At 34.7% G+C, this 13,965-nt stretch overlaps 1 protein-coding gene and 1 long non-coding RNA gene across 3 annotated transcripts; both read right to left on the bottom strand.

Moving 5' to 3' along the window:
- Window positions 1–2,301: 2,301 nt before the first annotated feature.
- LOC142230741 (uncharacterized) lies at window positions 2,302–2,855 on the bottom strand. The gene is made up of 2 exons (XR_012720794.1): window positions 2,654–2,855; window positions 2,302–2,600 (listed from the first exon to the last, which is right to left on the bottom strand). It is a non-coding gene; the product is annotated as an uncharacterized LOC142230741 (long non-coding RNA).
- Window positions 2,856–4,614: 1,759 nt separating this feature from the next.
- LOC142232367 (NADH-ubiquinone oxidoreductase 75 kDa subunit, mitochondrial-like) lies at window positions 4,615–13,560 on the bottom strand. 2 transcript variants are annotated; one of them, XM_075303155.1, is made up of 9 exons: window positions 13,440–13,560; window positions 12,993–13,181; window positions 12,586–12,917; window positions 12,294–12,530; window positions 7,307–7,770; window positions 6,909–7,240; window positions 6,472–6,838; window positions 4,933–5,063; window positions 4,615–4,866 (listed from the first exon to the last, which is right to left on the bottom strand). In XM_075303155.1, exons 2-9 carry the CDS (start codon window positions 13,173–13,175, stop codon window positions 4,708–4,710), a joined length of 2,205 nt encoding a protein of 734 aa, XP_075159270.1. In that variant the 5' UTR covers window positions 13,176–13,181; window positions 13,440–13,560; the 3' UTR covers window positions 4,615–4,707. The 2 variants fall into 2 exon arrangements, with proteins under 2 accessions (XP_075159270.1, XP_075159271.1); XM_075303156.1 differs by having other exon boundaries at window positions 13,407–13,509.
- Between the last annotated feature and the right edge of the window lie 405 nt (window positions 13,561–13,965).

The raw sequence follows: 13,965 nt of genomic DNA on the forward strand, positions 1-13,965 counted from the left end.
TTCTTGTATTTCCGGGTCTAGCGAACAACAAATTGTAAAAATGTAAGTTTTAAAATGTTACTCAAAGTCCATTTAAAAATTAAAAATAGTTCAAAATCTGCTAAATGTTTGCAGATTATTGGGCAAATGCAAGACACATGCTTACATAATTTAACCTTTTTATTTATTTCAGCGAATCTCAATGTAATCGGGCTTATAAACTAACAGACAATGTTTACTATTTCAGCTGAAATCGACTGCTCCCCCCTTTTCAGCAGACATTTTGCTGTTTTAGCAAATTCCCGTGGTTGTAAACTTTGTAGGAAAGGCAAATAATCAAAGGTATGTAAACATGCAGATTTCTCAAGGAATATTCTATTATCTGAATAAAGAAACAATGAACAATAATAAAGTGTATTATACACAGCGATTTTGGCTTATGACGAATAAAAATAGTCTGGGGACAAGTACTGCAAAAATGGAACTAGTTGTGTTTTGCAAGGAAATAATATTTAGAAAGTAAAATAAACAGTCATAGGTGACACACCGTTCGAACTTGGCACTCATTGACAGCCATCTAATCAAGCCAATTCGGCAATATAACTCCCGTTAGATGCCATAGTTCACAACGTATCTCGATGTTGTATTGAGGTGAATCATTCATACTCGTAGATCCAGAGCAAAATATTGACAAAAAGTAAATAGTAAAAAGGGCAAATTCGTAAAAATAGAAATAATCGAAAATAAAATAAGCACACTCTATTGAAAATTATAGTCCATCCAGGTAAGGGAATTCAATTAAAAATATTAATGGCATTGTAAGCCAATTAAATGAAGGTTATGCCAACTACTGTTAGATCAATTTTCCAACCAATTAGGCATTAAAATTTTCATTTTATTAATATGTACAAGAGAATGAAACCTACGAGTCACGCTGCCGATTTTTGAGGCCGACGACTATTTTGGGACATGAATGCAATTAAATGTGATTGCAAGATTGGTTGTACAAATAATAACATAGCGGTTTGGATATTTTCAATGTGATAGACAAATTTGTATTGGCTCAGCCTTCAAGACGATGCCACACAAATGGGTCGGCTTCATTCTCTGATCTCTGCTGTACATGTTTTTTGCTATATTATTGTAGAAACGTAATACTGAATAAGTTTGAGTAAAAATAAAAAACAAAACACGAATGAAGTAAGAGGAAGCACGCTCAAAATAAACCCAGCCAACTGCACTCAAATCGATGATTTGATGGTGGCAAAGGAAAAGACTAATGTTTGTATGAATTTATTTCGGCATAAGCCGGCTATCATAAACCTTTTTCTGAAGTTTCAAGTGTGGTTCACCATGGGTTTAGTTTAGTTCTAGAATCCGTAGTTTTTACCCAATTTGCCTGAAATTTGAAATCTAGAGGTATTCTAGGAAAATAAAGAGATGTGCCGAAAATTGTGATTATCGGTCCATGTTTTGATATGGCCCCCATATAGACCAATCTCCCGATTTTGCTTCTTGGGCTTCTAGAATCCGTAGTTTTCACTCAATTTGCCTAAAAATGGAAATCTAGAGGTATTCTAGGACCATAAAGGGGTGTGCCGAATATATTGAGTATCGGTACAGTTTTTGATATAGCCCCCTTATAAACCGGCCCTCCGATTTGGGGTCCAGATTCTAGAACTACAATTAAATGTGTTGAATACTGCGTGTATCCTTCCATGTTTTGGTATAGCCCCCATTACACCGAACTCCCGATTTAACTCCTAGGGTTTCTAGAAATTGTAGTTTTTATTTGATTATCCACAAATTTAAAATATCTGGCATTTTAGACCCATAACAAAGTGTATATGGTTTAGTTGTATCGGTCCATTTGGTAAGGCCTCCATATAGACCGATTTCACTTATTGAGGGTATAGAAAGCGCACTGATCATGAAAATTGCTTGAAACTGAATGCAAAATTTCCAGATTTTACTTCTCGTTATCATTTAAATAGTTGGGATGAAAATTCACAGATTTTAGATTTCAAATCAAGGCATTATTTCATTATTTTCTTGCACACTTACAATAGATGTTTATGATTCCTCTAAAACTCAAACAAAAAATGGTTCTTATAAATTCAGAATCTGATCTAGTCTTCATAGGTAAAATCTTTACATTTATCTGTGGGAAGCGTACTGGTTGAACTGGGGGCTAATCACGGCATTCGATATCGAGAACTTTTGATCGAAATCTAAATTTTTCGGATCACGGGAGTCGATATCGAGTTTTTTGGATCGACATTTTTTTCGTCTGGTAAATTGCAATCGAAAAACATTTTTCACTTGTTTTTTACATTGTTTTCGCCATATAGGAATAGAAAATATATTACTTTTAGTTAGAATTGTTGCTAATTTGTAGTAAATTTACATATAATGAACACATTTTGAATATTTAGGACTAATGCAACTCCAATAAAAGTTCTGGGCCACCTTGTAAGAATAGTGAATTATGAAGGCTTCCCCTCGCAAAAAAATTGTAAGACGGCAGACAATTGTAAAGTGATAGAATTGACGTTGACTTGCCACCAAAAATTATTTTCCATTTGAACGCCTCCTTCGTCAGCCGAAATCGTCCATTGAGCCTGCAAAAGGTGACTTCCTAACAGTGCACACCATTTCAAACCCATGTACTTACACCAATAACAATGTGCACTTTTATTCCTTATTTGTCGCCGAATTATTGTATATTCATCTCATCCTCCAATTAGCAAGGAATTCGGAGGAATGTATGGGTCCATAAGATATAATGCAATACAATTTACTTTTTACTTTGAAAACGCCAAAAACATGTTTTTTTCTACATTCTATTTTGTGACGATAACTTAATTTTGTCATTTCATTTTGTTCTGATTCGTTTTTTGCTGTTGGCAACGCTTAAGAAATTGCATCAAATTTCGATCGAATCCCGTGATCCAAACTTTTAATCGTATCGACAATTTTTTCGATACGATTATGAATTCGATATCGAATGCCGTGATTAGCCCCCTGATCTGCTTGGGAAAATATCTGTCATCAAACCCCCCCTGAAATTTTCAAAGGAAACTATTATATTTGATTCATGGTGGTGGGTATTTAAGATTCGGCCCGGCCGAACTTACTATTGTATATACTTGTTTCTCTTTAATTGTAGGCTAAATTTATTCGAGGTGAGCCCACATAATCGGCGACGACGTTGACTGGCCAAAAATAGTCGGTGTCGGCTAAAATTGACAGCGCGATACGGTGACTTCATTTTCCGAATATAGGTCGTCTTTTTACACATTCGTGATGTTTTCCTCCCTATTCAATGCTGGGTATAAAGGGAAAAAGCTTATTAACCCTTTGACTGCCGAAGTCCACTTAGGAGGACATTCGAAAACGACATCAAACTCTAGTTCTCCACTTACTTTCGATTTATTTCTCGGTGTTATTATAAATTACAGACTTTAAATCGTCATACGAAAACAAAAAAGGCGTAACTTACATTGCAAACATTTTACATGAGAAGTAAAAAGCTTCCTTGCAGGTCCTTGCGCTTGCAGTTACGGCGTTTATGATTTTGATAATAAAATTGTCGTTTTTAGTTGTATGACTTTAAAACTTAGCAGGTACGTGTATTTTGATGCGGTGCATAGTAATCAATCAAAAAGTCGATTTTGAATTTTTTGTAACTTACGCCTTTTTTGATTTCATATGACGAAATAATTTATATTTTCCCTATTCGTCTGCACTAAAACGATTTTTTATAAACTTTTTTAATAATAAGAAGTTAAAGAAGTAAATTGACATTCATGTAAAAACTATAGCTGATAGCTCGTCGGGTTCTTTTTTCTATTTTTTCTCACACTTCGAAAGATATTATAGGCCCAATAGCGTTTTTTCGTATAATCATTTGGTTACAATTGAAGAATCAAGTTTTCAAAACAAACTCATAGTTCTTGTAGTAATTGAGGTACGTCTTCAAAATTACACTTTTGTTCTACATGCTGTTAGTACAAGCAAAAACGGAAGAAACATTAAAGTTTTTAACATAAGGTTTATTTCGGTAGTGAAAGGGTTAAATTCCTAAGTCAAGAAATTGGGGATCTGGAATTGGAGTATACTGTGGCCATTGAAATGGGTATCGAGCATTTAGCCTAAGACATGAATATGAAGTCTCTAAACAGAGAGTGTTGCGACCTAACTCTCTGTTTAGGGACCCTAAACAGAGAGTTAGGTCTTAACATTTTCTGTTAGTGGAGTGACCATTTCTGAAGTCGACTTTTCGATGTGACAAACTTGAAAAATGAACAAATCTTTACCAGCCTTTTAATGCCAACACTGTTTTATTCTATAAATATCTCTCTTTATTAATTTCGTTCATTCATTTACCATTTTATGTAATTTTCTCCAATACACTTTTAAAATGTGTGAAACGAAAACAATTCCTAATAGCTCCCTTTCTATCTCCAAATTTAAAAAAATTACGGCAAACTTCAGACATCAATTGTTCGTTTGGATAAATTTCTTCAAATATAATAAGTCTTGGGCAATTCAAGCCCTACTGGATATTATTTATTATTTGTATTTTGGTTTGGTATACTGTATTTAGCTATTTATTGAAGAAGACTTTAAAAGTTATTAAATTTAATAGTTTTTTTTGTTTTCCTTTATTTAAACTAAATGTACGAGTGTTTCGAACACGTCCATCTTCCTTTGATTACAACGTAATTAACACACAGCACGTTGTTTTTGTTGGCTATTTTGCTTATTGACAGCCGATATACATTTAGCCATAGTGGGTGAGGCCCTTGAAACGGCATCGGTCATAAAGTAATCACGCAGTTCCTTAAGTTTAATATCGATTTTGGTACTATCCACAGATTTGGTCTGAAATGGTAATTTTATTATTATCAATTTCAAATATGTATGCAATAAAATATATTCATTCATTACCTCAGCAACTTGTTCGGCGACGCCATTATAAGTGAGAGCAGGTTCCAATTTACCCCAGCGAGTCAAATGTGGAGCAATATCATCAATACGATTGCGTAAATCATCGAGAGTGTCGTAGGGGAGGGGAGTGCCTAGAAAACAAAAATGGACAAATTTGGTTTAGATGTTAAATACCTCTACGAAGTAGAATTAATAAAATCTTAATTTATCCTATAATTATTGTTGTTGGACCAGCTTGGAAAACACCAGTAGACAAACAGTAAATTCTAGACATTTTCATGACTTTTTCCTTTATTATACATTTTTGAAAAACGGGCTTTCAACATTTGCGATTATTGAAAATTCGACTTTGTTTGTCGTATGGCTTATCAGTCGTATGGCTTATCAATCTAAAAACATTCCTCATTCAATGGGCTTTTTCGTTAAAAGCCGATTGATAAATTTTGGGTCACTAAAAAAAGTCGATTATTCGATTTGACTTTCAAAAAAAAAAAAAAAAAAATTAAAAATCGATTTTGAAGATTCGATTTTTTTTTACAAAAATCTAATTTTTATCCCTAGTAAGTTTATGTTCACTTAGTTCCGATTTTGGGTCACTATTAAAAGTCGATTATTCGATTTGACTTTAAAAAAATCAAAAATCGATTTTGAAGATTACAAAAACTTGATTTTTTGACAAAAGTCGAATTTTCGAATTTTTAGCCCTAGTAAGTTTATGTTGACTTCGTTCGAGAGGATGTTTTCATCACTTTTTCCTTGAAACCCGATTGATCAATTTTGGGTCACTATCAAAAGTCGATTATTAGATTTGACTTGCAAAAAAATCAAAAATCGATTTTTAAGATTTAAAAAACTCGATTTTTTGACAAAGTCGCATTTTCGAATTTTTATTCCTAGTAAGTTTATGTTGTCATCGTTTCAGAGAATGTTTTGAACTGATGGTTTCTGGTTTCTTTAACTGTTCTCAAAAAATTTAACAGCAACGTGACAAAGAGCAGTGAAGTGAGCCGATAACCAATAATGGACATCGAGACACCGGCAACTTTTCGAAATAAACAAATAAACATACTTAAAAAGGGGATTACAAAACCCTGTTCCAGCCTCGGGCCGTATAAGCGACCGCATTGACTTCTTGTATGTCAAGTAGTACTCTGGTGATCAGTCCGTTTTTAGGCAAGATTGCTATTAAACAACCAATAATCTTCATCGGTAGCTTTACTGAGACTGTATTACATAAATTAGACAATTATGTTCTCAACCCGACCAACACTTCTTACAAAAACGGATGTTAGTTATAATGGCTTAAACTCAATCACGGAAGGATGGGGAAATAAGTGGAACTCAATCTAACAGAGGATTACATTGAACATTTTGAGGCAGAATGTCTCAAATAGTGAATCTACAAACAAATCCATCCATAGTATACCACTGGTATCCCAGCCTTGAATCTTGAATCTACTCAGAAGTGTCACCACATTTATAGAAAACATGGCTAAAATGCATTGCAAAAGGAAACCAAGAGTTTTACTCAAAACTTACCAGTTACTTCGGAAAGAGCACGCAAAATCTTCCAGTCTTCACGAGCCATACCAGGTGGTGAAACAGCGGACAATGTTTGTTGAGCACGGCCTTCAGTGTTGACATAGGTAGATTGTTTTTCTGTATAAGCGGCACCGGGCAAAACGGCATCAGCAATGGAAGCACCATTGTCACCATGATGTCCAATGTACACTACAAAACAGTCCTTTGGCAATTGATCGCGGGTAATTTTGCCAGCATCAGCTCCCAATAAGAACAAAACTTTTGGTTGAGCCTTAAGGGCGGCTTGGTAACCTGGTTGATAGCCAACATCAAGAGCTCCAGTTTGAGCAGCATTTGTTTGCAAAACATTCAAAGCATTCCAATCCTACAACAAAACCAACATATATTACATCTAATAGTTAATGGCAATCAACAATGAAATTGGGAAAACTCACGGGTTTGCTAAGTTTCTTGCAGTATGCACTGACTGTAGCCAAAATGCCGGCACCATCAGCACGTTCCAAAATATCAGCACCAACGATAATAGCTGGCTTCTTGGCACCTTCCAAAACTTTAGAGAATGGATGAGAACCTTGGCAAACACGGCTAATCAAGCCAGCATCATCTCCCAAGTTATCATGTTTATAGGAGAGATCAACCTTGGGTCCAATAGAAGCAATTTCCAATTCATTGTGAACGTAAGCCTTGCGCAAACGGGTATTTACTAAAGGAGCTTCATAACGGGGATTTGTGCCAATCAACAAAACAGCATCGGCTTCTTCCAAAGCTGAAACAAACATATTCAAAATTGAATACATTCTAATGAATCCTTGGACTTGCCATTAAAACTCACCAGCAATTGAGGTATTGCAAACATAGTTCGAACGTAAATCAGTACTTGAGCCCTTAGCTGCAAAACCTTGTTCAGTGCACAAAGTCTCAGCTCCATTACGATTCAACAAATCCTTAAGTGCTACCATAGATTCGACGTCAGCTAATTGGCCAGAAATACCAGCAACTGCACCCTTAGCATTTCGCATTGCCTTGGCTACAGCAATAAGGGCTCCTTCCCATTCAACAGCTTGTAATTCACCATTTGGCATACGTACCATAGGGGCAACCAAACGTTGACGTTTCAAACCATCGCATGCAAAACGGGATTTATCGGCTAACCATTCTTCATTGACTTCTTCATTTTCACGAGGCAAAATGCGCAATACTTCATTAGTGCGAGTGCTTACAACAATGTTGCTGCCAACGGCATCCAAAACATCAATACTGTTGATCTTACGAATTTCCCAAGGACGAGCAACGAAACTGTAAGTATTTGTATTTAATTAATATGAATTTATTTTAGGTTTAAAAAAAAAAACAGATATTTTTAGTGATTCTTTTATTACATGTGATTATTGATATACATATTTATTTATAAAGACAATACAATTAGATCGTAAGGTAGTAGCTTCGAAAAGCTGAAGTGATAATCCTTCAGTTCATCTGTGGAATCACAGCCGACAATCTAAACCAGAAGCATCTCTAGTGAATAATTGTGGCGAAACTCAAACAATGCCCATTCATACCATTTCATACAATTACAAAAACTGTTATTTTAAATCCGGATAATTAAAAAAAAAGAAAAAATATTCAAAGTCAGAACTTAAATCAGCTTTTCCATGCTAAAATAACAACAGCACCTTCTTAATACATGAGTATTCACAACTATTCAAGACTTCCGTTAGAATTTTAACTAAATTTAGAGGGCCTTTTTTCAATACCGAAGCACTAACGACTTACTTAGAAATGTCGCAGATATTATCAAGATTTTTTTTTTTCATATTTACAACATGACAAACATTTTACGGAATAAAAACGTGGCTTCTGGATACCGCATGCAAAGAATTATAAAAACAATTAAATCAGTTTAGCCAAAGTTGACCTGTCAGAAGAGATTTCTACATCTGCTTACGTTCTGTCTCATAGGTAATAATAGGACAATCAGTTTGTAATTCGAAAGGCTTGTAAAGTGCACACCAAACATTACTTCAGCTAAGACGAAGTAGTAAAGTATATCTGTTAGCCAAGAATAATTAAATTAGTCATACGCATAATTTTATTATATAATAAACAAGTAAGGAAGGTCTAAAGTCGGGCGGGGCCGACTATATTATACCCTGCACCACTTTGTAGATCTAAATTTTCGATACCATATTATATCCGTCAAATGTGTTGGGGGCTATATATAAAGCTTTGTCCCAAATACATACATTTAAATATCACTCGATCTGGACAGAATTTGATAGACTTCTACAAAATCTATAGACTCAAAATTTAAGTCGGCTAATGGACTAGGGTGGAACACAATGTTAGTAAAAACAAGGAAAATGTTGGTAGTTTGACAATTTTTGTCCAAATCAGAAAAACATATATATGGGAGCTATATCTAAATCTGAACCGATTTCAACCAAATTTGGCACGCATAGCTACAATGCTAATTCTACTCCCTGTGCAAAATTTCAATTAAATCGGAGTAAAATATTGGCCACTGTGGTCATATGGGTGTAAATCGGGCGAAAGCTATATATGGGAGCTATATCTAAATCTGATCCGATTTCAAACAAATTTGGCACGCATAGCTGCAATGCTAATTCTACTTCCTGTGCAAAATTTCAATTAAATCGGAGTAAAAGATTGGCCTCTGTGGTCATATGAGTGTAAATCGGGCGAAAGCTATATATGGGAGCTATATATAAATCTGAACCGATTTGGATGATATTTTGCAAGTTTTTCGAGACTCATAAAATATTCGGATGTACGGAATTTGAGGAAGATCGGTTGATATACACGCCAATTATGAATAGATCGGTGAAAAATATATATGGCAGCTATATCTAAATCTGAACCGATTTTTTCTAAAATCAATAGGGATCGTCTTTGAGTCGAAACAGGACCCCATACCAAATTTTAGGACAATCGGACTAAAACTGCGAGCTGTACTTTGCACACAAAAATACATCAACAGACAGACAGACAGACGGACATCGCTAAATCGACTCAGAATTTAATTCTAAGACGATCGGTATACTAAACGATGGGTCTCAGACTTTTCCTTCTTGGCGTTACATACAAATGCACAAACTTATTATACCCTGTACCACAGTAGTGGTGAAGGGTATAAAAATCATAGAACAAAAGGAATTGCTATAAAGAATATATCGTCTAAACTCATTCTCCGAGTTGGCGTAAGGAGATATACCTGAAAATTTCCTCTCTATAAAATTCAAAAACTTACTTCGCAGTTGTTTAAAATCGTTTAGTCGATTTTGCGCAATAGTGAAATCTATTTCAATTTGAGTAGCATCAAATGTATAGCCCAGTTCTAAATATTCCCTGGGAATTCATTTTCTCCGGGAATAAAATTCTCCTATTCAGTAGTGGAATAACAAGAGGGAAATAATTTAGAGTATTTGAGGACAGGTGTTTTACTTCAACTGTTTTATTTTAATACAAATGAATTGAAATAGTATTGATCGATGTAAAAGTTAAGTTAAAAGCGAAAAACATGAAAAATATTTAGGGCCGTGTTTATGTTAGTAGCTGAGGAAGAGGCGCATGAACTTAACAATGTCCAAAGGATAGAAAGAAGAAGGCTACGCAATGTCATTAACCCACTTGATTTGCCTGAAATTTTTCAACTACATGCTTGTACATGAAGGTGGCTACCAAAAAGGGCGTAGGAAAAGATCGATACATATCTGTGTCCCAGTGTAGCCTGAGTAATGTTATATATGAACACCTATACCCAAAGTGGATGATATATTTCATCAAAAGGTAGGAGAAAAAAAAAAAGAAAATGTCATTAGCTTTTTACGCCACGTATGGAATTCATAGCGTAATAGGATGTGTTGCGGGACGCATGTCCGGATTATTGCCTTTCAAGGAACATTATAGTATTATAGTTTAAATGTAAAGCCTTTATTTTCTAAATATGAAAGAATTTTTAAAATATGTACAGATTTGTGACCATGAGATGAGTATGCAGTACTTGGATGCATCCCATCCTGGAGCATACCAAGACTCATTCATTTTTTGTGGTTTTTGACCTGAAATTATGCATTTTGGTTGCAACTCCTGTGAATTTTTTGGTGGAATTATTCCCAAAAATTGACATCGTTTTCGTCTTTTACTAACAATCATAATACCAATTTTTCCCCAAGAGTTTCCCATTTTCGAAGTTGGTTTAGAATAAGGGAAAAGAGAAAAATTCCCCGGAGTAAATTGGTCTAGTAGACTGTGGTCCCAATGAAAAGTCCGTATTGGCATAAAAATCGATTGCATCTTTAAAAGCCGAGTATTTAACTTAAAAAAAAATAAATATAAGAAATTTAAATATTGGTCAGTTAATAAAAAATTAAATGAAAAAAGCATTTAGATTTGTTTTTTTGTTTTTAATTTCGGTCCAATTACAAAATACATAAATTACCGTGATAAATAATTAGTACAGTGCACTCGCTGTAACATGAACTAATTAAAACCAAGGGAGTCCCGTTAGCGAATTTTAGAACAAAACATAGCCATATTCGGCAATTTTATGCGTTCTAGCGTAATAGTCTTTTATTTTTGTTATAATTAAAAAAATAATTTAATTTCATGAAAAAATTTAAACAAAGAGATCGGAAAAATTTCAGTGGGTATGGAATTGTAAAGCAATTTAAATTAATTAAAAATCACGAAAAAAGCCTAACTAGCACCCATGTTCAGATATTCACTTCTACTATTCACGTCAAATCCACGAACGTGAAAATTTGGTGTTCTCAAATCCACGTTCTTTTTTGAACTTTTCTGTAACAAGCTGGTTGCACAAATCACCCAAAAAATCAATAAGGCGAAAATCAAAATAAGTGGAATCAATGGACTTATTTTAATTTTCTATTTTTTTTTTAAATAAAAATGACATATTTTTAATAAAATTCGTGAATTAAATATAAAACATTTTAAATTTTTTACGCGAGTATTTTTTTTAACTGGAAATACATCCATCTTGGACATAATTCAACTTTCACCAAGACTTTTGCAAGTGAATTGATTTCACGAAATTTCCGGTGAAAGTGGATTGTAGGACACCAAAATCGTGGAATTGATTCACATTAACCTGGAAGTGGATTTGCGAACATATAGTTGGAAATCGATATGAACGAAATTTTTTTTAATACCTATGGAGGTGGGTATAATAATCCGGACGGAATTATGAAAGACCTGGATTTTTTTTGAGATTTTGTTTGCCAGCCGAGAAACTCACCGCGATTTTTATATAGAACAATGATATAGCACCGAGCTATTACTAACAATGAGAAAATATTGGGTTTTTGCCAAAGGCTGAGTAATTGCCCCATGCCACTGATGCACAATTGTAGTTTCCTTCAGTTTTGGTGAAATTATGAAGAACTCAGTGCAACTAAAGCTATAAATTGGTTTAAGTGGAAATTACCTCCAAATGTAGTGAATGCATTAAATTCACTCTAAAAAAGGTCTCACGTTAATTTCCAAAATCTTATTCGTTTGATGATGCATAAGTTAAAACGAAAGTAGTCTCGATATAATTACGGAAAGAAATATACATCAATTTGTTTCCTACATCTCTTTGAGTAAACATCGATTAGACGAACCACATCAAACTACTCTCTACCCTTGCCTAGCTGAAAGCATTCTATAATTATACATATATTAGCTATAAATTCCTACGCCTTTAGATGAAAAACCAACATTTTTTTTACATAAATCCCATAAAGATTCGTTACATAAACGAATGCAAAAAAGTAAACAAAAATTAAATTAAAGCATACCTGTAGGGTTTGTTGGTGAGAGCACCGACAGGACATAAATCAATAACATTGCCAGATAATTCAGTAAGGAAGAGTTTCTCAACATATGTGCCAATCTGCATGTCATTACCACGACCAGTGGTACCCAAATCATCGACACCAGCAATTTCAGAAGCGAAACGTACACAACGGGTGCAATGAATGCAACGGGTCATAATAGTTTTAACCAAAGGTCCAATATCTTTATCCTCAACAGCGCTAAAATTTTATAGACTTAAGCGAAAAGTTCAAAGGATGTATATTTCCAATATACCGTTTTCCTGTATGGTTGATATCCGTGAAACGTGAACGGTCAGAACCAAAAGCCATAGCCTGATCTTGTAAATCACATTCACCACCCTGATCACAAATGGGACAATCCAATGGATGGTTCATAAGCAAAAACTCCATAACACCTTCGCGAGCCTTGCGTGTCATATCAGAATCAGTTTTGATGCGCCATCCCTTCATAACAGGCATAGCACATGCAGCTACAGGTTTGGGACTTTTTTCGACCTCAACCAAGCACATGCGACAATTGCCAGCCACAGCTAAACGTTCATGATAACAGAAACGGGGAATTTCCACACCAACCATAGCTGCTGCCTAGAATAAGAGTTAGTTATAAGGTGTATTAGTTCCCTCAAAACTATCCAATGTGACTATCAATAGTATACTCACTTGCAAAACAGTTGTACCCGGAGCAACATGTACTGGAATGTCATCAACAAACACTTCGATTTTCTCGGGAGCTTTGGCTGGTGTCTGGGCAAGGGCGGCACTGGTACGCACCGCTTTGCTGGCGATTTGATGTGTGGGCGAGCCCAGAGTGCCCAAGGCCTTGACAAGCGGTGCACGAATCATATTCTCCTAGAAGAGGGAAGACAATATTACGCGTTTATCTCACTTTATTCCTTTCAATTCCTTTACTGTACTAGAAGTCTCATCATAATTACATAAGTCCCAAAAGGCTGTATAAATCGATTGATCTGCCTATCGTTACGCTAACAATTAAAACCATTTCACCCTTACAGTCGTTTACTACAGTTTGTCACTACAGATACTGCGTTTTTTTGTTTTATTTCATAGACTTACCTTACGAGTACTTTAAATATTTGGAGAACTTACCCTAAGATTACGAAAATATACTACAGCGGCCGAAGAAAAATACGGATTTTAAAGATTTTGACACTTTCATTGACATATGGCAAAGTGTGTTGCCAACGAATCGACCTATATAAAAGCGTTGGAAATACATATGTCAATATGAATAAAGTTGGCAATGCTGATTTGTTTTAACGATGGAGTTGCCATGTTGTTAAAGAGAAATGATATAAAGTAATAATTGAAAAATTTTATTTTCCTAAAAATGAATTATTAGATCCAGTTCTTGATATGGAAAACACAAATGTTTGAAAAATGCTAAATTTCAACAATTCTTCAAAATATTTTTTTCAAAGGATGAGGGTAATATTTAACTATTAACTACGTTGCGAATATTTTTCAACCAAAATTTGTATAAATGCTAACCCCACTTCTAACAGAAAATCAAAACCAAATTTTAAGGATTTTGTATAATTTAATAATTTTCGACAACAAAATCCTATCAGACCCGGCAATACGTATCTGATAGGAAATCCTATCAGACACGGCA

This window comes from Haematobia irritans, chromosome 3 (genome assembly GCF_050003625.1).
Source record: "Haematobia irritans isolate KBUSLIRL chromosome 3, ASM5000362v1, whole genome shotgun sequence".
Lineage (NCBI taxonomy): Eukaryota > Metazoa > Arthropoda > Insecta > Diptera > Muscidae > Haematobia > Haematobia irritans.

What these genes read in the sequence shown, in the direction of transcription:
- LOC142232367 (XM_075303155.1), bottom strand. Translation starts at nt 13,175, where the DNA reads ATGATTCGTGCACCGCTTGTCAAGGCCTTGGGCACTCTGGGCTCGCCC. An exon ending in TTGCAATACCTCAATTGCTG is followed by an intron (nt 7,241 to 7,306) that starts GTGAGTTTTAAT and finishes TGTTTGTTTCAG; the next exon opens with CTTTGGAAGAAGCCGATGCT. An exon ending in TGCTCTTTCCGAAGTAACTG is followed by an intron (nt 5,064 to 6,471) that starts GTAAGTTTTGAG and finishes TTTGTTTTCTAG; the next exon opens with GCACTCCCCTCCCCTACGAC.